General features: G+C 36.5%; 2 protein-coding genes across 5 annotated transcripts in view; both read right to left on the bottom strand.

Moving 5' to 3' along the window:
• LOC129770491 (ecdysone receptor) overlaps positions 1 to 5,524 on the bottom strand; it is a 680,728-nt gene extending 675,204 nt beyond the window's left edge. For all 3 annotated transcript variants that reach the window (XM_055773363.1, XM_055773362.1, XM_055773359.1), the window contains exon 1: positions 4,738 to 5,524. The gene's annotated coding sequence lies outside the window, so the exon portion shown is untranslated. The remainder of the gene's footprint in view (positions 1 to 4,737) is intronic.
• An 11,365-nt stretch (positions 5,525 to 16,889) lies between these two features.
• On the bottom strand, positions 16,890 to 18,065 carry LOC129769062 (nuclear pore complex protein Nup98-Nup96-like). Of its 2 annotated transcripts, none has more exons than XM_055771074.1 (3): positions 17,761 to 18,065; positions 17,585 to 17,697; positions 16,890 to 17,513 (listed from the first exon to the last, which is right to left on the bottom strand). In XM_055771074.1, the coding sequence occupies exons 2-3, from the start codon at positions 17,588 to 17,590 to the stop codon at positions 17,238 to 17,240; spliced, it is 282 nt and encodes a 93-aa protein (XP_055627049.1). In that variant the 5' UTR covers positions 17,591 to 17,697; positions 17,761 to 18,065; the 3' UTR covers positions 16,890 to 17,237. The 2 variants fall into 2 exon arrangements, with proteins under 2 accessions (XP_055627049.1, XP_055627048.1); XM_055771073.1 differs by having other exon boundaries at positions 17,765 to 18,053.
• Positions 18,066 to 24,380: the final 6,315 nt, after the last annotated feature.

A 24,380-nucleotide genomic window follows, 5' to 3' on the forward strand; every position in this document is an offset into this window, starting at 1 on the left:
GTAGCAGTTGTGTTAAAAATGACTTGATATATGAAACGATTTATTTCAATTTTCATAAAAACCAAGGTGTGTTCCCGCTCGAGAACGGGTCGTTTGGTTTAAGCTGACTGTTTTGTTGTGTTCATTTTCACCAAAGAAAAGTTTATACGACGAAAAAAAATTAGAAAAGTGAAGAAATATTAGAAAAAGTGATTGCTCTACATATAGTATTAAGTGTTGTTAGTCCAATTAAAATTTGCATTGGGTTGAATAAACACTCAGAAAGTAAAAATTATAGAAGAAAATTACCTTTTCCATTTCAAATATGTTTTCTCTATATTAAAGTAACATGTTTTTACTGATGAGAAAAATTGATAATTATGTTCGGTATTGGTAATTATCTTATATTACATTGGTGAGTTTTTTTCTTTATTTCACCCATACATAACACATCTCGTCAAGGATCACAGAGGGTTTTCATCATATCTCGTTCCACTTCGGTATCATTTATCTGATACGCACTATCCAAGGATTGTTTACTATTCTTCTGTCATCATCACTCGGTAAACACTGGTGCAGTGAACAAACAATACCCAACAACCAAACAAAACGGCCTTTTTCAGGAGGTCACCAAATCATTATGTTTAGCGATGTGATTCTTCAAACATATCCAAAATCAACAGATAGCCTAACGGAATCCTACGTGAACTATGCGGTCATGTCTCGGACACAACCCTCCTGTGACTTTTTTCGTCAAATTTAAGATACAGAATCTGTATATACAGAATTACAGATTTTCAGCAAAAAATACAGAATTTACAGATTTTTTAAAAATTCCATTTCAAATATTAAATTTATTACAGTGCATGCATAGATAACTTGACTTATGAAAATGTTGAACGCAACGCAACGAGGCGGTTTTCGTTGGGGGCAATTGTTAAGCGAAATCTTAAGCGTTTTGAAGAGCTACAATAATTCTTTTCGTACCGTGTTCGATATGACCATAATCAATCTGCCAATTGTACAATGATTGGAAAAAATTGGCACAAAAACTTTATTGGATACGCTAAAATTTGCGATTCTCGACAAACATTTACAAATCTGAAATGTAATGTTCAATTGAACAACTCCGCAATGTTTGAAAGACTTTCATCAGTGAATGATGATGGAACAGACGACGAAACATTACAGACCATATAAAAGAAAATTGTACAGCATTTTCAAGACTTTTTACAACAAGTTAAACTTTAAACATATTTTTCTTATATCAAAGAACAAATTTGGGCATGGTTTTAAACGCTTTCCGTCTCGCAGTGACGAAAGTTTCGGATCAATTTCAGAACAAAACTAATCGATCTACAAATGATCGAGTTTTATCCTGATATGCGGAATAAGCGTTACGAGCAGGGTTGCCAACTATAATTTTGAAAAATCAGGGAGAATGAAAATAAAAATCAGGATAAATCAGGATAGCTCATATTGGGTTGTCCGAAAAGTTAATGTCGATTTTTGGGAAAACAAAAACATAATTTTCAATCAAAGCATCATAATTTATTTTTATATCCATCGTTCTGTTTCACAATCTTTCGCTATCTTTCACACAGCTTAAATATTCTATCCTCCCAGAACTTGTTTGCTTCCTCGTCGAAAACTGCTGCGAGTCATACATATGAGAAACAGGTCGCTTGGTAGTAGCTCATAAGACAGAATCCATTCCAAATCTCACCAGAAACAGACTATATCTTCCTTCGGGCGAAGACCGAAGGCGTAAAAGAATTAATAAGCATGGTATAACACCTGACTTTTTGATCGTTTATATTTTTTCCAAAAATCCAACAGCATCACTACAGTCAATTGCAGAGAAATCAATATTCAAATTTTCACCGAATTCATCATCCATGCTTTGGAATGAATCTTTACTCGACAAATAAGGAAAGCATATCAGCAGTGGAAGACTTGTTGAATTTTTCCTTATTTTTATGATATCTAGTACTGTTATAGATATATCTATACCATAGTCCCATAATTAAAGCTGATTCTACTTTGAATCAGACGAACAAATTATACATAAAATCTTTTTATATTGACAGTGGATTCGAAATTTTTCCCTTGATTAATTTTGGAAAACCACGAAACAAGTGAGGGTAGAGATAAAAAAGATAATTACAGATTTGCGTCTAGAGAATTTAAATCAATGTATGATATATACAAGTGCGAACCGGAGAACTATCATGACAGAAAACTTTGGCATGGAAACCAGTATATTTATTACGAATTATGTAAAGAGTAAACAAATCAGAAAAAAATCAGTATAAATTGAGTGTTCGTCAGGATATCAGGGAGCGTGCTAAAAAGTCTGGGAAATCCTGAAAAATCAGGAAGGTTGGCATCTCTGGTTACGAGTGTTGTTGTCTTTTGCGTAGAATTTATGTGAATCTGGATTTCCTACAATGCTACTGATGAGAACAAAACACCGTAACAGAGTGGGTATCGAAGACATGAGGTGTGCTTTTCGACAACGTTCTCAAGAATTACGATTTTGGCGGAAATCGTTCAGGCGCAGGTGCCATACTGACTTGCCAAGCTTTATATACCTTTTTTGTAATCAGATACAATGATATACTGATATGCTACACATTTTCTTACAAAATACTGATAGGGGTGAAGCACTGGGAATAGTTTTCGTAAAGGGGCGAATTGAGCAAAAAAGGTTTAAAACCATTGGGTTAAACGATCCTATGACTAAATAAAAAGAAAGTTCTCAATCTTGCGAAATTTATAATGAGACAAGAATGTTATTGTTTGATTTGATGCATACATTTGCTCAATTCTTTGAAGGAGGCTTGAATAACGAATGCGAGCTACTCAAGGCAAATCTCACGAAGCAAAAATTGAGCGACTCAGATATGACATGGTCCTAGCTGTTGGATGACAAAAGGCGTGATGTTTAATTTTTGTATCCATTGCTAAGTCCGTTTTGACATAGGATTACGTCTTTCGGGAACATATTGGGGTACAAATTGAAAATCGAAAATCGAGCACATCGTGAAAATTGTCCAATTTCAAACGCTTATTACTCAGTAATTTCATGATGGATTGATGAAATTTTTGCGTCAATCGATTTCGGCACTCCATAACAATTTTTTATATTGAAGAAGATAATGTATGTCATGAAAATAACTATCGAACAATTGAAAAATCTCAACCCCTATCCTAATGGAAATACCCTCTTTAGATTGGTCGAAATAGACGACACATGCGGCGGTTCCCTAACAGAGACATCAAAACCAAGCAGCCTGGGGGGAATCGGCATTGCAAATACATAAAAAAAGGGGGAGCTTGTGTTCCTACCGAAATGTGTTCCCTAACAGAGACGTCAAAATCAAGCTGCCAGGGAGAAATCTGCATTGTAAATACATGAAAGTAGAGGGAATTTTTGTTCCTACCGAAATGTGTTCCCTAACAGAGACATCAAAACCAAGGTGCCCAGATAAACTCGGAATGGCGAATATATGCAATTCGGGGGCATTTTTATATTGCAAGTAAGGTGAGTGATACGATTAAACCTAGCAAATAAAATTCATTTTTGGAACTTTAATGTTGGTTGCTTCGTGAAGTTTGAAAACAATGACCGATCGTGTATTGTGAAAAATTTTGCATATGGTGTATATGGTAGCAGTTGTTGTAAAAATGACTTGATATGTGAAACGATTTATTTCAATTTTCATAAATAAAAACCAAGGTGTGTTCCCGCTCGAGAACGGGTCGTTTGGTTTGAGCTGTCCGTTTTGTTGTGTTCATTTTCACTCAAGGAAAGTTTATACGGCGAGAAAAATTAGAAAAGTGAAGAAATATTTGAAAAAGTGATTTCCCATATGCTCTTTATAAAGTATAGTATGTTGTGTCATTGTTAGTCCAATTAAAAATTCGCATTGGGTTAAATAAACACTCAGAAGGTAAAAATTTTAAAAGAAAATTACCTTTTCCATTTCAAATATATTTTCTCTCATTAAAGTAACAAATTTTTACTGATAAGTGATCATCACTCGGTAAACACTGGTGGAGTGAACAAACAATACCGAACCACCTAACAAAACGGCCATTTTCAGGGCCACCAAATCATTATCAAAGAGTTTACCGATGTAATTTTTCCAACATATCCAAAATCAACAACCTAACGGAATCCTACGTCAACTACGCGGTCGTGTCTCGGACACAACCCTCCTGTGATTTTTTAAGACACTATTTGATAACATTCATCAGCGTGTGTCAAGCGAATATTTTCGCTATACAATACCAACAAAACAAAGTCCGGAAATCGGTTGGAGCTCGTTCATTTTCATTTTTTCCCTTAATTTTTCGATACAGATTTTTATACAGAATTTTTGGCTCAAAATACAGATATACAGATTTTTGTTTAGAAAATTATACAGAATTAAATGTGGTAACCCTGATTGAGGTTCTACTGTATAATCAGTGCATGTATACGCGAACACGAAAAATCTAACACGATTTCCTTACTACATAAGAAAATAAATCCAACAAAAATTCTCACTGTGTACTCTGAATCTTATAAGACACCCCGCGAAAAGAAGCACACTGGCATCACTGGTCCCTTCTCTTTCTTCTGCTATGTTTCACACACAGTCATACAACATTTCAGCAGCCCAATAAGAGTAATAAGACCAATGAAAGCTGCCAGAACTGATGCAATTGAACCAATTGGAAGAGCAGGCGAATGTAAACAAATCTACTCACCTACGAAGAAGTATCAAACGACGGGATGAACGGAATGGTACACAGGGGTACCGAGGTGAGATAGCTAATTGGTAAAACACCGATTACTCGCTGCACATTACAAGATCGCCTGCTCCCGATATTTTTTTCCCAGCACGATGCATTATCCGGGGCAACCAACCGAGCTGGACATTTTTACACTTGTTTCGCACCCTTTCATTTTTAGCACACAACAAAAATATACACAACGCGCACCGACTTTTTTTTCTCAATGAGATTGCCCAGATTCCACTGCTTTCATATTGACGTAAACCCACTGTGGTCCATCATGGATAACTAATTTTCACCGGGAGACACTCACGGAGCGGGATTCTAACGGAGCTTAGTTCCGAAAAATTAAATGAAAGAACTATACACCGACATGAATTTCACACGAAAACACTGCGAGAAAAATAAAGCACTTGGAACACACATGAGACCACCGACACGAACTTCGAATCCTCACCGATATCGGGAACCAGATTATTCCCGAATTCACGTCTACGACAATCTCGTGCACAAAACGTTTGGAAATTGCTTATCGGACACTTGAACTTTTGTTTGTTACCTTTGCTTGCACGACGAAGCTAATCGGATTTTTTCGGGTGATTTTTCTTCTCTCTGAGGAAACATGGAATACAAATATACACACACCAATTCGCATTCAGAACTTTTACCAGCGAGGGGACCGTGTAGGAGATGAATGTGATTCCGTGCGCCTCCGGTTGGCTATATGTGTATTTAATCGCCTTGTTATTTTTGTCTTGGCTTGCATTTGCTTTTATCCCACATTTTCGTCCTCCTATCCTATCTGTCAACGACAAGTCTGTTTTGCTGTTGCATACCGTTTGGTAACAGAGGAAACGTCGAAATCGCGAAGTGGTCAAGATACACGCATTGTAAGGTGCTACATTTGATGCGAGCCCTGGTGTGTGAGGGGATTTGGGATGGACATTTCTTATATCTCTTCCCCTGTTGACCACGTGGATATTTTTCCATCCGCGTTGACGGCATTATTACTTATGACAGACATACAACTGTACTTGCTTGCGGTTCACTCACTAACCGCTCATCTAAGTGAATCAGTTCTTTTGAACTGTTCTTTCGCTCTTTCGTTCAGCGGTATTAAGAACAACATAGAATGTTAGCTGCAACCCAACATCAATAGACAGCTATTCATTGATATCGTTGGATTGGATAGTGTACGTATGGAATTTATATTTTTGAAATTTAGTCCTTCTTCAAAAGTCGCAAACTGTATGTGAACATATGTTTATCGGCCGACAAAAGTATATGTAATATATTAATGCGAACAAAATATATGCAATTTTTCATATTTTCTGTTTGGACAGTACATAGGTTCCATGTAAGATCATATTTTATTCAGAGGAAAAATACATACCATCATGATAACACGTACGCGCAATAGGCCAAACAATGGATTGAAAGCAACGAAAAAACTTTTTTCTTAACTTGCCCTCACTATGAGATTTTATGTTACCTAATTCATGAATCGCCCCAGCTTTCCCGGATTTTTTCCTGATAATCAGGAAGTATATTAATATTACGAGGAATTGAATGAATACATGAAATTGAAAATATATAGCTTTGCCTTTAGAACTACGAAAATCTAATTTAATTTTTAACCCAAAATTGAGTATACATTAACAAAATAAACCTTGCGTTACATGCATTTTGCTCATAAATGACAATATTGTTTTATTTTTCTTACAAGCGTTCTCGTTATATTAATCTATTCCGTCCAGCACAAATCAGTTCAGCAGCACTCGTCCGTTCGCAAACAGTTCGCTCGCAACAAACACTTCGTTCTCAAACAGTTCGTTCCCAAACAGTTCACTCTTAATCAGTTCGCTCTCAAACAGTTCGTTCCCAGACAGTTCACTCTTAATCAGTTCGCTCTCAAACAGTTCGTTCCCAGACAGTTCACTCTTAACCAGTTCGTTCACAAACAGTTCACTCTCAAACAGTTCACTCGCAAACCGTTCTTTCGGAATCAGTTCGTGGATAGACCTACCGTTCTTTGAAAAAGAACGACCGTTCGTTCACTCTTTTCGGCGAACTAGTTCTTTTGTACCGTTCGTGAACGGTTTGCCCATCTCTAGTACCGACCTGTTTTACCGCTGTACATGGCTACAGTTGTACTGTGCGCAGCGCCATAGACGTTTAATGGTGGGTAGCATGAACAAACCGAACCAAAGCACTTGGTAAACGTCCTTTTCATTGACTTTCTCTTGAGTTAATAACTCAGATTGAAAACTTGTTTGTTGTGTTTGATAGTTTAGACACTAAATGAAACCCTTTTTCATTGAAATATGTGGTGAAAATTGGAAAAAATTCTGATTGTCAGTTTGACATACGGTACAATGTACAACCAAAGTATGTCTGTCATGGTACGATGGTACCTGTACAACGCTGGTACGCTTATATCATGTCTGTCCATGATATAAGCTTCGTATTACGAAATGGGGGAGTAGGCATGACAATATGGGTTTTCAGAAGAAATGAGCACACCTTTAAAATAAATATTATGAATTAAAACTGTTGTTCCCAAATCAAATTAGTACTCTATGTAAATGATAATCACTTTTGCTTGCAAATAGTGAAAAAATAGCATACAAAAATTGTGTCTAAAGATAATTTTAAATTATAATGGTTAGTTTTGGTTGAGATATCTGGAAATTCATACAAAATAGTTCAAATTAGGGTCAGAACAACGTACTTTTAGTAGGTAAATAACGACAAGAAAAAATTATAGGTGGTTGTGTTCAAGACACGACCGCATTGTTGACGTAGAACTACGCTGTGCTTTAATTCAAGTCGCTTGTTTATAATTGCAGATATTATTTTATAATGCTACGAAAATTTTGAAATAACCATTCTACCAGTTTGGACGCCCTGAAATGTTTTTTTTTATTGTAGAATCATTTCACGATAATTGTTTGATAATTCATTCTTGTGCTCGCAGAACAATACATGATCGAGATAAGCGCAGCTGTCATCCTTAGTGGAGAAAGTTTTGCTACTGGCAAGCGAAACCAAATTATACAAAATTCTAGAACGACATTTACTTTCTTGGTGACTAAATAAACGAAATAAACTCTATTTGTTAATCTCCGTATCCTCGAAAAGAGTAACACTGATTCATTATGATCAAGATTAGATTACAACCCTAGTTGAAAGAAGTTTTGCGACCGGCACGCGAGCCCGAATAAATTTATAACTTAATAAAACTTATTGAACAACTTGGTATTCCCCAAAAAAAAATTTGGTGCACAGCCTTGGCACCTGCTTCACCATAGCGTCAGTTCAATGCATTGATGACAGAAAACAAACAATGGTAACTGCTTTGAAAAATGCTGAATATTTTCCTCGGCAGAGATTCATTACTAATACCCTAGCGTAAATATTTCCCTTCCGCTAAATTGCACCAGCAACCAATCGTCAATCATAGCATAAAATATAGGCGATTGTTGCATCGCGACAGGGCCGATGCACACGGGAGCACATACAAATGGGGGTTTAGAGAAGATGTACTATTCTTGCGTACGGGTTATGAAGCACGCACGTACGCACACAAATATCCATATATCGATGGCTTGAAGCAACTAAAAATACACACACTTATCTCCGCTTTGCGCTCTTCTCAGCAAAAGCCCTTTCTATCAATATTTCCGGCCTCGATTAGCCTAGCCTTCATCCTTGGTGGAGAATGTTTTGCTACTGTCATGCGAAACCAAATGACACACAAAATTCCAGAACAATTATTTTCTTGGTGAGCCGATTTTAATGATTCCCCACTCAATTATGTAGTTCAGAATCTTAAAGGAATGGCGTCAGTTTGATGTAATGATTGCAATGTAAGAGACATCTGCGAGTGAGAAATTTTGTCGCGTCCACAGTTCAATCCGATACGAAGACATGTGATGACACAAAACAAGGAAGAACAAGCGATATTCATTGCTTTGAACACAGAACAATACTGAAAGTTTGCCTTCCTTCCTTGCTTGAGACTTTAAACTTCTTCAGTTCATTCGTCTCTAACCTTCAAAAAGGCCCTTGGAAAACTTTACTTCATCCATCATTACTCATCATTACTCCTCCACCCCTATTGCCTTGAGAAAGGCATTCGATCCCTCACCGCCCAGCTCGCCCAGCAACGATGTGGTTCAGTCGATTTCTTCACGAAGAATGAAAGTTGGCCTCAGCGATATCCACTGTGTATACTCTAGGCAAATATTCCCCTCCGTTCTTCTTCTTTTCCTTCGTTCAAGGAGACTTTACGTCTTACGATTTCCCGTTCGTTGCTCGTCGATAAGTTGCTCGTTATTTACAGCTCTGTTCGGGAAAATACCCAAATAGACAGAACAAATGTATGGGGAAATAGGAGTGCTTCCAATTTTCATCAATTTAAACCATATATAGACTATGGGATTGAAATGTATAGCATATCAAACAAATCTTAGGGAATTCCCGATTCGTTTGGAATTGAAATCGCCAAAATTCATTCGCGGCAAGAATAGTTATTAACGTTAACTTTATTTCATAAAAACGTGACCTGTTTTCTGATTTGGCACCCTTAATGAAAGACGTAGTTCTACGTCAAAAAAAATTCATACAAATGGTCCAATGGTCCGTCCAACTGGTTTCAGTGGTCAGTATTACATTGTACAGGCAAGCATTAACTGCTTTAAGCCGGGTTCAGACGGTGCGAGCAAGCATACGAGTCGGTCTAGTCAGTTACTGCAGTGCAGCTACTCACACCGTGTGAACACATCATGCCAGTTATTGTCATGTGTGATCCGGCGTGCGAGCTACTTCAAAGTTTTTTGAATTTACTCGCACTCGCATGCTTCAAAACGTCAAAAACAGAATTTAGCGTTCGAATCAGGGATGCCAAATGTAAAGAAATGTCTCTATTTTTAAGATATTTGAAAATATGCGAAGATATTTATAGACTTGAAAATTATTGGAAAAACAAATAAAACCCTCATAGTTTCTTAACGAAATCATTGTTATTCTGTTTTGCACGCTGGCGGGGCACGCTTTCTTTTTGAGATAGTTTTCTGGAGAATGTCTAATATAGAATCATTATCAGGCACAATTTTCATTCAAAATTCACTCACAACTTGCGAAAAAAAGTAAGGTTCTAAGAAACAGAATACATATTCGATTTAAAAAAGTACATTTTCATTCATTATTTTAATTTTTGACGCGTGTGAATAAAATTTTAAAAAGTCTTCTAGACTATCATTTAAAGCATCACATACTTCCGGAATTATCTTAGCTATGGATGCTTTCGAGATTCTAAAAAATATCGACAACAATCTGAACAATATTCCAGAAGAAAGGCATATCAATGTCATTTATATTATCACTCTTGCAGGTACAGCATCCTTCATGAGTGTATCTTGGCGTTGTATTTGTGGAGCAATTAAATTCAACAGTTTTTCCACTTGTTCAGGTGTTATTCTCAACACTGCTCTGTAATCTCTATAAAATTGTGTAATGATACATTCAACTGAAAACCTAAGATGAAAACTACCAATAAAGAAGTCGATTTCGGACCAATCATTTGACAAATTCGGACCTGATTGCTGTTTCTGACTATTTGATGGACATTTGAAAAATCGCCTGGCATCCCAGGTAAACCCGTGCCGTAGTATCTAGTTTCTCGCCAGCAGCTCACACTATGTGAACGGACAAGGCGAGTCAACCAATTGTCAAGCGAGTCCACCGGGTCAGTAGCTGCTCATTGTCAAGTCAGCTACTAGCAACGTATAAATGGGCCTTTATATATGAGTTTTCAAAGTTCAAAAATTGTGACTTTGATGTCGATGACACGCCCCGTAGCGGAATATCTTCTGAATTCGATGAAGAATATCACAAATCACTTTTGAAGGAGAACGGTCATCAAACCAATGGTGAATTCGCGGAAAAAATTAACTGTGATCATAAAACGATTTGAATTTTGGGCAGCACAACTCGAGAGCTAAACAGGCAAATAAAACTATATTTGGCACATAGAGGTTTTAGGGGGCAAAAAATATCACTATGGTGGTTCGACACTCCTCTTCTCTCTTTAAGCAAATGGAATAAAATTGGTATGTTGAGATTTCAGGATACATGAAATGTTTCTATGATGTATCGACATTCCTGAATCCCAAATATTTGGGCGCTAACGAAATTGATCCTCGTTCGAAAGTGGAAATGGATTTTCTGGTAAAAAACGCACTACAGTATCTTATTACTCTATAAACAAAAATGAATCGCCAAATGTGTTGTTAAACGCCAAACTCGAGAAAGGAATAGTCCGATTTTAACTGTCTTCATTTTATTATATTTTCTGTATCAAACATGTATTCCACGTAACGGGGAACATTTTATTTGCAAGTAATTGAGGAATCTCTAGCAAGAACTGTGTCTGAAAATAAATTTATATTATAATGACGAATTTTGGTAGAAGTGCTAGGAAATTTATAGAATATTTAAAGAAAATTGTAAAGGGTTTATTAGAAGATGAATCAATGAATAGTTCTGCGATAAAATCCAAGAACGTTCGCTTAGTAAAGAAACGTGAATATTTGAAAGTATTCATATTCACGAAGATGGTCGGGTCAGCTAGTAATTTATAATACTAAGCATTTGAGAAAAAGGGGCAGTCAAAACCAGTGAAAAAATGATTGTGTTTGAAAATTCCGTGAAAAACAAGCATCGTTTATTTTTCAGTTTTTGTAGCTGTTTTAACTACACTCGACAAAAAAAATATTAAAGGGATAGAGTGCGAAGTCGGAAATTTTGAGTAATTTTTGACATGCTGTAACCTCGTGAAAAATTAACGCAAATCGATGAGATATAAAGCTACAACTTTAAGGTATTAGAATATTTTACGTAGATATTTCTATATTGGTGTGTGTAGGTGTAGTGGACAACAATGCCGGAAAGAAATGATTTTTTTTTCTTTTTCTTGGAAGATTTTGAGGACAAACACAATTTTTTTGCTATCCAACGCAACAGCAAATCCAACTAATCTTATCAATCCAAATCGTCCACAAAATCTTTGAAAAAACAGAATTTTTGTTTTAATTCTTCCCGATATTGTTGCCTACTACACCTACACACACCAATATAAAAATTTATACATGAAATCTTATAATACCTGAAAGTTTTAGCTTCAAAATGATGTACATCCCATCGATATTCGTTGATTTTTTTTTCCGAAGTTATATTATGTCAAAAATCACTTAAAATTTCCAACTTCGCACTCTGTTCCTCTATTTTTTTTGTCGAGTGGTAGAAAAGTGGTAGAAAAGATATCAATCTACTGTAAATGGATGAAAAAAAGATCTCTTATGCAGAAATCTTCATTGAAATTGGTAATAAAATATGTTCGAGATTTGAGACAAAAGTGATTAAAATACTCATAGTTTTTTTTTTACCATGTATGTGTATTTGTAAATCAATTTGATTGTAGTCAAGTGAAAAAAAGAAAAATAAATTTTGTGTAACAGTACCATTTTAGTAATGAGACACTGTTTAATGGCCAAGTTCGCATATTTCTATTGAAAAAAAAGTTAAACTGAATTTCTTGAATTGCGAGTATATCGGCAAGGTTTTGGCAAAGGATTATAAAGTGGATGATTTGATTCATAAACAAACACTTGGTTCAAACGTAACGCGAGTTTGTGGTCATTAACCAACGTATTTAGACAGTGACCAGGTATGCTATAAGGGCGCTCGCGTTTAAATTGGTTTTTCAAATTGTAATTTAATGAAAAATAGATATATATTTCTTCCTAAAAAGTCTCATATTTGATGTAGAAAAATGTATTCTACACGATTTCATATTTTTTTCTATATACAGTGAAACCCCGATTATCCGCGAGCCGATGATCCGCGGTGCGGTTTATCCGCGAAAGCAAGTTCTTAGTAATTCTATGGACTTTCCCGAAATTTATCAGTGAGTGGTAGGCTTTTGCTCTGTTGTTTTAGTCATTGTTTTCACATTATTTGACCACGACCTCACAGATGGATAGTTTATAAATACTTGTATTGATAAAACATAGTTATCATGCTGAAATATCCTTTTTTGCGTTTGTATCTCATTTTTAGTTATTTATTGCGTTATCCGAGATTTTCGTAATCCGCGGGGATCTTGCCAGACTATTATGCCAATAACCAGGGTTCTACTGTATTCACAATGGAAAATATGATTTATCAACGTTTCTCTAATGCAGTCTGCTACGGCTAACTTAAAACCCAGCGTCCATAAACAATAGCTCCGTCATTGAAATATGCATGATACCGTTGTTTCTAATCTCCAAAAAGGCCCCGAGGTATCCAGACCTGGAAAAACCAAAAAGTATTAGCTTTTACTAAAGGATAACACTGACAAATCTTAACGAAAAGAATAAATAATCTGAAAGTTACCATGAGGAACCAATGCATCATTGAGATTCCAATCATATTCGTACACTTGAGAACTCCTTACACATTCCGCTATATCATCATTTCTGTAATAGGGCAGGGACACTATCATTCGTGGTGTCTAGGATACTGTGCGACATCTTGTGTTAAAATCTATGTTTGTGAGGAAATTTACTCTTTATGAGGTTAGTGGGCCCAAAAGAATTTTCAATCTCTAAAATTTGAATGAAAATTTTCACTTGTTGTTACTTGAATATATAAAGCACGTAGCACTGAACCTTACCTAATCATTTTGACGTGGGACTACGTCTAACCGGAATATATGGAGGGTAAAATGAAAACCTAAACACAGAACATGCAGGAAAAAATTAAAGATTTCGAATGCTTATAGCTCGAACATTTCGTACTGGATAGGAGAGATGTTTGCATCACTTGATAGGGAATATTTCTACGCATCTATCGCAACTAACAAAATGTTGTTTTTCATTAGATAAACAATTGAATAAATGTAAAATATTAGGCGTTATCTAAACGCCCTAACTGCATCGTTTTGATTGGCCCGATTTACGGTTTCCCTAACACAGCCATCAAAACCAAGCAGCCTTGGGGAAATCGGCATTGCAAATACATGAAAGTAGGGGGACTTTTGTTCTCATCGAAAAATGTTCCCTAACATAGACTTTAAAACCAAGCAGCGAAATCGGCATTGCAAGCACACGAAAGAGCCTAGAGGCGAGTGAACTGAAAAGTTTAAACCCTCTTAAAGCCAAAAAGAAGAAAAAGAACACTCGAAAGTAGGGGGAGCTTTTGTTCCCACCGAAATGTGTTCCCTAATAGAGATTTCTAAACCAAGGTGCCTGGAGAAATCGGTATTTCAAATTCATGCAAGTCGGGGGTATTTTTGTTCCGACTGGAATGTGTTTCCCTAACACAGACTTCAAATCCATGAAGCGTGGGGAAATCGGCATTGCGAATTCATACAAATCGGGGGTATTTTTGTTCCGATTGAAATGTGTTTCCCTAACACAGACTTCAAAACCGAGGTTTCTGGGGAAATCGGCTCTGCAAATAAATGCAAACTGCGAGTACTTTTGTCCTCGCTTGCCTTTGTGCAGAGTGGAATATGTCTGTCCTAACATGATCTTCTAAACTTAGGAACCTGGGAAAATCGTGCAGCCACTAGAAGCGAATGAACTTCCCAGTTTCAAGCAAATTCGAGATTCGAGAAGTATGTACACTTTTGGGATGTAAACTTCAGAGGGAAATGTAAAATATAATAATCGTTTGATATTTTTTTTTTGTCTTTATTGGAAAGATTTTCAGCCTTAGGCTGGTTCATCAAACGTTTGATAATTCTTCCGTACATATATTTTGTTCTAGTCATCATACCAAACGTAAAAGGTTCGTCATTAAATTTACTTGTAACGAAGAACAATCAATCACAATAAATGAATTGACTTTACACGGCATTTGTTCATTTTTTTCACTCACAGAGCAAATATATTGAACTCAATTGAATTTGGAAACTGTTTCATTCAATCAAGAATTTAATCAATACAAACGAATGATTGCTAAGCTAAGGTAGTTCCACGTGACCCTTGCGGTTATATCATAGATATAACCCACTAATTTTTTTTTATAATTTTTCTGAAATCCCTACTAAAACTCATAATTATAAAATAAAATTATACCCAGATATTATTTTAGTTCAAGGTTTTTTCACCATTTGCGGAAAATCTGTTATTCTACTACATAGAGCAACATATTTGATGCGAAGAAAGTGATTTTCATTTATATTATTTGATTTTAAAAGTTTGCCCATTCCTCCTGACAATCCATTATCATTTTCGCTTCACAACGATGAAGCACGAACCATAAAATGTTAATTCGCGATGGCTGCTACACAGTGTCGACATCTATTACCCAATTAGGAGGTGAAGCACAGGGGTAAGATACGATGTCGACATCTACGAAGGTATTAAATGGTAATGAATCAAGCATAATCTATTAGGATTACTATGATAAAATACAATTTTAAATTGTTAATAGATCAATGAAAATCATTTCAAAATGTTTTATTGAATGTTCATAACATATTATTCTGAACATTCTTCATCCATTACTGAAAAACATTATAAGAACAGATCAAATTGTTGAAATTATAATCAGAAATCATTATTAGAAACATGTTTCGTTTGAGATTTTTTCATTGTTTGCAGAAAACCTTTCAAATTATTAACGGGGATGTTTATTTGACAAAAAAATTGATAATTTTCATTTCGAAAATGTGTTGATTTCTCTTACAACTATGAAGGCCAGAGTTGCTGCCTTCCTGCAAGCGATAAAAATGATCGTGTAAGGTTGAAGAATAAGGTGATTGCGGAATGGAGTGATTCTTGCCAATACTGTCATTACTGATAATGTCAATGCTACTGATCGTGTAAGGGCCGCTTAAGGGCGATTACACATTATCCGGTTTCTGCCGAACCGGTTTCAAAAAGCGCCGCTGGGCTTGGACGGATAACCGGATAACAATGTGAAAGAGACCTCGCGCTATACAAAACCGTACATCTTTCACATACACATACATGCATTTGTTTATACAGTGGTTTGACAGGTGAACATTGCTGCAAATATTTCTGCTACATACAACTGATTGCTGTTAGGTGGCTGGCTCAATTCGACAGACCACAATTTCCAGCTGCCAACATTGTATGGGGAAATTATTTTCCCCACCACAAGTTGCTATCGGCGAACAAAAACTCGAACTGCACTCCACGCAATGTCGACAGTAAATACAAAACGGCGGAACAACCGGCACAAACATCAAAGAATCCTTCTCTTCATTCAAAATACAGTTCTGGTAGAACTACATATATTCACATGAAAACACTAGGTATATAAAACTTATATTCATAATGTACAGTTTCACAACATTACAACTTGTATTCATTTAACAAAACATCCGATAAAATATTTAATTTATTGTTGATTCCATAGTGAACGATTCGGACGTATCTGCTCGGCAGAATAATAAAATCATTTCCGCTTACGCTTTGCTGATCGCATATCTGTGCGATGTTCTCGATCGCTATCGGCAGCGGTGAACTCCCCAATTCCCTTGCGCATCTTTCGCTTCCCGATCGCATATGAGTGAGCGAAGATCAAGCATCTGTACCTTGTTCTTATTACCTGTGGTACAGCTGCACCGAGCTGATCGAACCCGTGTTTTCTGAATTCCCACCATTGTTTGTGAGCACCCTCTCATGATGTGCCTTTTGGGGATGGGTCATGAACAGATTGCATATGAAAAATCTTGAAACCACAGCTGCTGCTGCAACCACGAGCCTGCTCAAATTTGCGTTTCTTGGAAAGTACATATGAATGTCGAAGTTTGGCACGGCCAAAGTGAGTGCAGGCCTCGCAGGCGCACATCAGGACGGTGTTTTTACTGATAAGTGCCGTCAGAGCGGTCAAAGGTGTAATAAACCTTTCCGCCCCATTTCAAAATACGTTCGCAAACCTTTTCCGTAATTTGCAGAGCGCACACGTTCATCTTAGGCGCATCTCGTTTTACAATGATTCTCACAACGACGGCAACGTAAATTTGCAATGATAAATGAACATGAAAAACTTACTGGACAAAAGACTTGGCTGTCATCAACAGTATTACAAAAACTAACTTTTGTCCAGTTGCTGTGTACTCATTCACTCACTAATTTATTTTATTTCTAATCATACACAAACAGCATGATTTATTTCACACGCTCTGTTGCCACATACTTTTTTAACAGTCTCAGATAGTTAGATAAAAATGAACAATTTTTTATGAGCCAATTATAATAACATTGCCTAACAAGCCAGGGGCACTACTTATTTATATGTATTATCTGTTCACTTCCTGTGATCATCTTGAAATTTGCGTACGAAAGGATGTGTACCCATCCATTTATTCTAGAGTGTTTTTTTTTGTTTCAGCATTGTAGTAATATTGCTTTGCGATTAAAATTACATCATACATTTCTTTCAAACGCTATTCATCGCTGCTTCCGCGGATCCTCGTCCAGAAACGCGCTCAGCCGCAATTTCTCGAGGACGTATTCCTGGGGCAGAAGCAGCTTCTCGAGCGCATTTTGCATCAACGCATAGCGGATGACCAATAGCTGGGTGATTGCGTTCTGACAGAGTCGATGCTTCAGCGTCGGACAGGGAAACATCTTGATCACCGAGCACAGATCGGACAGTTTGGTCTTGAATTCCTCGAGCCAAGCTTTAACCACCTCTTCGTCGATCGCGTTCCGGGTCAGGTTGAACTGTATGAAATACCGAATAATAATATTAGAAGAGAAACTATTTTGGTGTGTTCAAGTTAACAAACACTCACCTTCATATTCAGCTGGATGAAGTCGCTCGAAATCTGCCCCTTGATGGAACAGTTGAAAATTTGTTTGACATTCTAGAACTCGTTCAGTATCGAATTTAAATGATGGAAGTTTTCTGTGAGCAAAACAAAAACAGAAGTTAATCAATGAATTATGAATAATTTGTCGCTGACATTACCCACCGTTGAACACAATCCATGGCAAAACACTCCATGATGACCTCGTGCGCCTGTGACCATTGCTTCGCTTTGAGCAGAAATTTGCATCACTTCACTTGTTCTACAGCAGCGAAATAAAGCGAAATATAATTTTCGGCATCCATATCACTTGCAACTTTTGAAATGATTTCAAAATAAACAAACGTCAATAGCACACACATACTAATACATGGGACGAAAAATTGCCTGAATCGTACTAATACTAACAGACATGACAAACAACTGTCAATTCGCGTTGATGGTATTTAGTTTCGTGTTTTGCTTTTGGGAAGTGACAGTAAAAATAAATTTTTAGGTGCAATTAACACATATACAAAATAAAAATTATGAATGAAAATAAACATTTTTTGTAATAAATATATTTTATGTAATATAGCAATACGTTCTTTCACAAGTAGTGAAAAAACTCTGAACAAGAATTGTGTTTGATAGTGATTTCATATTATAATTATAAGTTTTGGTGAAAACATCAAGAACGTTATACAAACATAATTAAGTAAGAATCAGTTCCACGCGTTTTGAGTAATCAAATAATTTGAAGTGAAAATTTTCATTCAAAGCTTGAACAACTTAAAACTGTCTTATGGTCTGAGAATGTTATAGAGAATGATTTGCTTTCCCAAACTGATGTCTCCACCAGATGTCGATACAATACTACTGTCATCGCGTATAATGCTTGTCCGGTCACCGGACATTGCAGTCGCAGTAGACCGCTGCATCACGGCGCCGTAAAGAGGTTGGTACGGTTGAAATTTGCCATTTGGGTTTCAGACCGGTCCGGCAGAAACCGGATAATGTGTAATCGGCCTAACTGTGTGAGTAATTTTCGTATACGATACAAACAATATAGCTCACCTGTAGTATATGTCAAATAATGTTGGTCCTTAACAAGCGCCACTGGTAGCGGTTTGAGTGAAATCTAGCGAGAATAACGCATGGTTGTTGTACTGGATAAATAATAATCATAGATGGCATTCCGAGAGGATTCAATGCTAAAACATTTAATACACTCACCAAATATTGGATAACGCTTTAACGTAATGCATCAAGATCCGAACACATAAGCGCTTCGATGATCATTTTAACTACTAAAAAATATCGACATAGCAATGCATGAAAAATTACCGTTCCTATATTGCCGTTCTACGCGTAGTTGTCCCATGTTACTTTTTGACAGTTTTCACTTTTCTTCATAAAACGATGTTGTTATGCCTAATCTTCCGGAAAACATGAAATAAAGTTTTTTTTACTCCCATTTGATCATTTCAGGCTCATTGACATTTAGCTGTAATCATGTACATTTCACATGTTAATCATATCTATAAATAGAACATTGCATATGGTACATTTACACAGTAGTCATTTAGGCGTAAGAGTATTACTTCTGTTCTTCCATTGTTCAGTTAGACCACCTGTCTAACTGTCTTATTAGTCTAGGGAATTGACAAGACTAAAATAAAATCGTGGGACATATAATGAAGTCACTAATTGTGGATAATGGAAATCCAACGTATCCCTACTAATGAAGGAGAGCTGTGATAACTGCTGACTGCTACTTGCCTAATTATTTTCTAGCTTTTAGTACATTATTATGTTTAATCACAATTAAACCGTTTAACTTAAAAAGTTTTTTTTACTTCTTTTATTTTCTAGTTTTTAGTGCACTATCTGTTTCATTAGAATATTTCTCTACAATAAAACCATTGTACTGTATTCTATTAGTCAAAAAATTTCATTTGTTACCGATATTGAGTGGATTGCAGAAAATACATAGTGTGTTCTCCAAGTCAAGTTCGTTCGTTTGATACACATATCTCAATCAACCTTTTTTTTAAGATAATATGGAATCAGCTATTTTGTAAATTGGCGGCCAAATTGGATTTTTCTAGATAAGCAGTTTTAAAATGACGTTTAATAAAGTAATTTGCTATTTTGTGATTGCGACCATCTTGGATTTGGATTTTTCATGATCTATTGTAATCTATTATTCAAGCCCTTTCATTTGATACCCATAATAATAGGGTTTTGAGAAAATATGTAGTCCGCCATTTTGTAGTGGCAGCCATCTTGGATTTACATTTATCATAAATAACCGTATTCTACTAGTCAAGCCCTTCATTTGATACCCATATTAATGAAGTTTTGAGAAAATGTGTTGTCCGCCATTTGTAGTGGCGGCCATCTTGGATTTGCATTTTTCTTAAATAAAATCTTAAATAAATGCTTAAAGCTTCTAGTAGTAAAATATGTTACAAAACTTTGATTGCATTTTTCTCAGTTGCTGATTTAGGAACATGGAACAACTATGCGTAGAACGGCAGTATAGAACTAGAAATCATTCATGCATGTTATATTATTTTAGCATTCATGCATGTAACATTATTTTATGACAAACCCATGCCAAAATAAAAAAACACATTTAGAAGATGATTTTAAATCCGGACGTGTCAAAAGTTAACGATGAAATTTCTTATTGAAGGAGTTGCATAAAAGTAGCAACTCCTTCAATAAGAAATTTCATCGTTATCTTTTGACACGTCCGGATTTAAAATCATCTTCTAAATGTGTTTTGACGTGGGACTACGTCTAACCGGAGTATATGGGGGGTAAAATGAAAACCTAAACACAGAACATGCAGGAAAAAATGAAAGATTCCGAATGCTTATAACTCGAACATTTCCTACCGGATCTGAAAGATGTTTTCATTAATTTATAGGGAATATTTCTAAGCTTCTATCGTAATTAATAAAATATTATTTTTCATTAGATAAACAATTAAATAACTGTGAAATGTTAAGCGTTATCTAAACGCCCTAACTACCTCATTTTGATTGGCCCAATCTACAGTTTCCCTAACACATCCATCAAAACCAGCCTTGGGGAAATCGGCATTGCAAATACACGTAAGTCGGTGGTATTTTTGTTCCGACTGGAATGTGTTTCCCCAACAAAGACTTCCGAACCAAGGTGTCTGAGAAAATTGGCATTGCAAATTCATGCAAGTAGGGGGCATTTTTGTCCCAACTGAAATGTGTTTGCCTAACACAGACTTCAAAACCAAGATGTCTGGAAAAGTCTGCTCTGCAAATAAATGCAAACTTCGAGTACTTTTGTACTCGCTTGCCTTTGTGCAAACTAGAATATGTTTCCTTAACACGGTCTCCTAAACTTAAAAACCTGGGAAAATCGGGCAGACAATAGAGACGAATGAACTTTCATGTTTAAAGCCTCTATAGTATAAAAAGTAGAAGTTGAAGTTGTTGATTCATGCAAGCCGCTTTTTTTGCACTCCAAAAAGTGTTTTCCTAACACGGATTACAAAAGCGGGTACGAACACAATGCTTTGGCTCGGTTATTCATTATTGCATCAAAGGATATGCCTTCATATCTTCTGCTCACTGAATTTCTACGCATACCATTTATGACTAGGCAAAATATTGTTAACCATTTGCTGCGATAACGCCTATTGATTAAACAAATATGCGTTCGACGTACATGTCAAAATCAAAACTGCCTGAAGTTCATCAAATCAAACAAATTCGCGGTTCAAGAATTACGTACACTTGAGAGATGCAAACTTCAAAAGGAAACATCAAATAGAATAATCGTTTGATAATTCTTCCGTTCACATATTTTGTCCTAGGCATCATAAAAGGACTTTAATGACAGTTTACTTGTTTACTTGTAACGAAGAACACTATCTATCACATTATCTATTATACAATCTTTTTACTCACAAAATAAATATATTGAATTCAATTGAATTCGGGAATTGTTTCATTCCATCAAAAATTGAATCAATGCAAACGAATGATTGCTAAGCTAATGTAGTCCCACATCAACCTTGCGGTTATATCATAGATAAAACCCACCCATTTTTTTTACTCTGGCATGGGTATGTGAAACACAAATATTTGTTTCGATTTTTGACATTTTCTTGTCAACAGCTAGGTATTATGCTCGACACTTCACAACATAGATACAATAGTAACTATCAGTCATTCTTGCAACGCATTTACATTCAACAATGGCACGAACAGTTTAGTCACATCAATGTTTCCTACTCCACGACAGTTTGACCCCGTTGCTAGTGCGCTTCTCAGCGCTTAATACGTTCTCAAATTCATCACATAATTGAATCCGGCGTAGTTGAATTTGCATCTGAATTGAAAAATCTCCGACAGCATCCAATCTCCGCTCGTGTACACTTTTCTCGCCTTAACTTACGACCATACAAATGTTACGTTAGGATACGCAATCTTACTCATCTTCGGTAACGATACGCGCGATAGGTGCCTTCTCTGCCGGTCGCTAGCTTGTACGGATGTCAATTTCAATTAGAAGATTGTCTGGGTTGATGGAAATCTCTGATGCAAACGGTGTACTCCTTCAACTCGGATCAATTCGGGTAAATCAAATGGTTACTCCGGGTAGGATTGCGCACGGGAAGGAACGCTGTATCATGCTGAAATAGAGATTCCTCAGGGTCACGTCTATTCCGAATAATCCCGCCTAATTAGGTGATCACCTCCAGCTGCCCAGAGCCGCTTGTTAATCGTTTGAAACACAACATATCACCGATGAAATAAACGAAAAAATGAGACGTAACGAAAGAAGTACAGTTGTTTATTGAATCCAGTTGGAGGACCGGTCGTCTTTCGGAGGATTTTTTTGCTCATTTCGAGAGTTAACCCACAAATGGCCACCACTGCGGTGCTGTATCTGCCTAGCGACTAAACGAGATGAATATAAAGCTAGATTTCATCACTTTGACCGTGAATTTCCTCCCAACATGCACACAAAAAACTAGCGGCTCCTCCCACCTAGTTTAGCAAAAGGGTACAAGAGGGTGGCAATTGCGTTGGGGTGTTGGACATTGTCGGCCCCACATTCGTCGGTGAACTGTTTTGGTGTTTGATTGTGTCTTGAAGAAATGTCGCGGCGCCTTTCTCGCTTCATCCTTCAATTTGGAGGTTGTGTATTGCAATTGAGGGAGGAAAAAAGGGTCGTTCTTTTTTTTGCTGCTCCCTTTTTCTACTCTTGTCATCAGACGCAATTAATCACGAAAGCTGTACCCGTCGTTTGACTAGTTTTATCGCTTCCATGAATCACGCATATGTTGCAAACTGTTAAGGGTAAGTGGGGGCATAGTGGTCACCCTAAGGAATATGACCATTTCCAGCGTTCACATACCGCTTCAATTCCCGTTTCTCGAAGAATATTATAGTTCAACTCATTGTTGTTCAAAATAGAAAATGGCTTTTACTATAAAAATTCAAAATAGTACACTTTTCAAAAGTGAAAAAATCGAACATTATGTTTGCTTGGAGGTAAAGTGGTCACTCTCACATATCAAGCTTAATGGGATAGATTTATACGTTTTTTCGTCCAAATTTGTTTAAATCGTATTTGATATAGTATGAAATAAGCTTGGCCATTCACCTAGAGTCTCACTTTAAATTTTCTCATGCATACAAAAACTTAGTAAAAAACACATAACGTTCCGCATAATGAGGCTTGGTTTAGTTGGAGTGGAATATTTTTCAAGGGTCAAAGCCACAAAAGGAACCTCTTCAGAATGTGATGCGGTATATCAGCTTGAGTAAACAGAACATTGTGAGTCGTTATTCACCTATGACCACTTTGTCCCCAACCATCAAAGTAACTACTATGCTAATTAATCGCTGAGACTAAACAGAATATCTGTCCACCTCCTCTAGAATATGTGAACAATCGTCCAAACTGATGATTTGTCCAATAAATCAGAATGAATAAACTGAATTTCACGAGAAATTCCTTAAATACCATGCGCATAGAACTACGGCCTAATGACTATCGAAAGAACAATTTCTGTTTTTATTTATATTTTTGAGCTCTACTGAAGTACAGGGTGACTCAAAAGTTATTAAATTCTTCTAACAAAAGTTGACTATCAATACGGCATCTATAGTCAATAGGTATACTACCAAACAAGCTTGGTTGCCCCCACTACCCCTACTGAATATCAAACGTGCTGCAGAAATTTGGAGCAACTTAAACCTGGGAACAGGGATTGGAAGGTTATGCGTACGCAGTGGAATTCTGTTTTTCCCTCGAACTTGCCTTCTCTATGAACCATTTGATTTGTGACATATGGTCGGTGTTAAGTCCGAGCGAGTTAAATGACAAATTTGAACAAAATGAGATAATTCGTTGGATGAATGTATTTTCCACTTCGCGGTTATCTTATTTGCAAGAATAGTTTCATGAATTGGACTACATTTTCGAGCAGGGCCACATTTGAGAAGGTGATTGCGTATAGTTTTCTGAAGAAAATTTAAAAATTATTGCTGCTATTGTACGATCTACGTTTTTTGACACAGGGATGAAGGGTCAAAACCGATCTCCGAAATTGGAAAGGTCATTAAATACATAAAAAAATTACGACTTCAGTATTGATTTGAAATCGTAATATTCTTGAAATATGTTTTCCATCATTTGGTGTGGTTCGCGAGTGCAATGAAAGAAAAATATTGAGGCCAAATCAAAAGTTCGTTCTTTAAAATTTTCTAAAAACACGACCCCACTTCCACTTTGAGTT

Source organism: Toxorhynchites rutilus, chromosome 2 (genome assembly GCF_029784135.1).
Source record: "Toxorhynchites rutilus septentrionalis strain SRP chromosome 2, ASM2978413v1, whole genome shotgun sequence".
Lineage (NCBI taxonomy): Eukaryota > Metazoa > Arthropoda > Insecta > Diptera > Culicidae > Toxorhynchites > Toxorhynchites rutilus.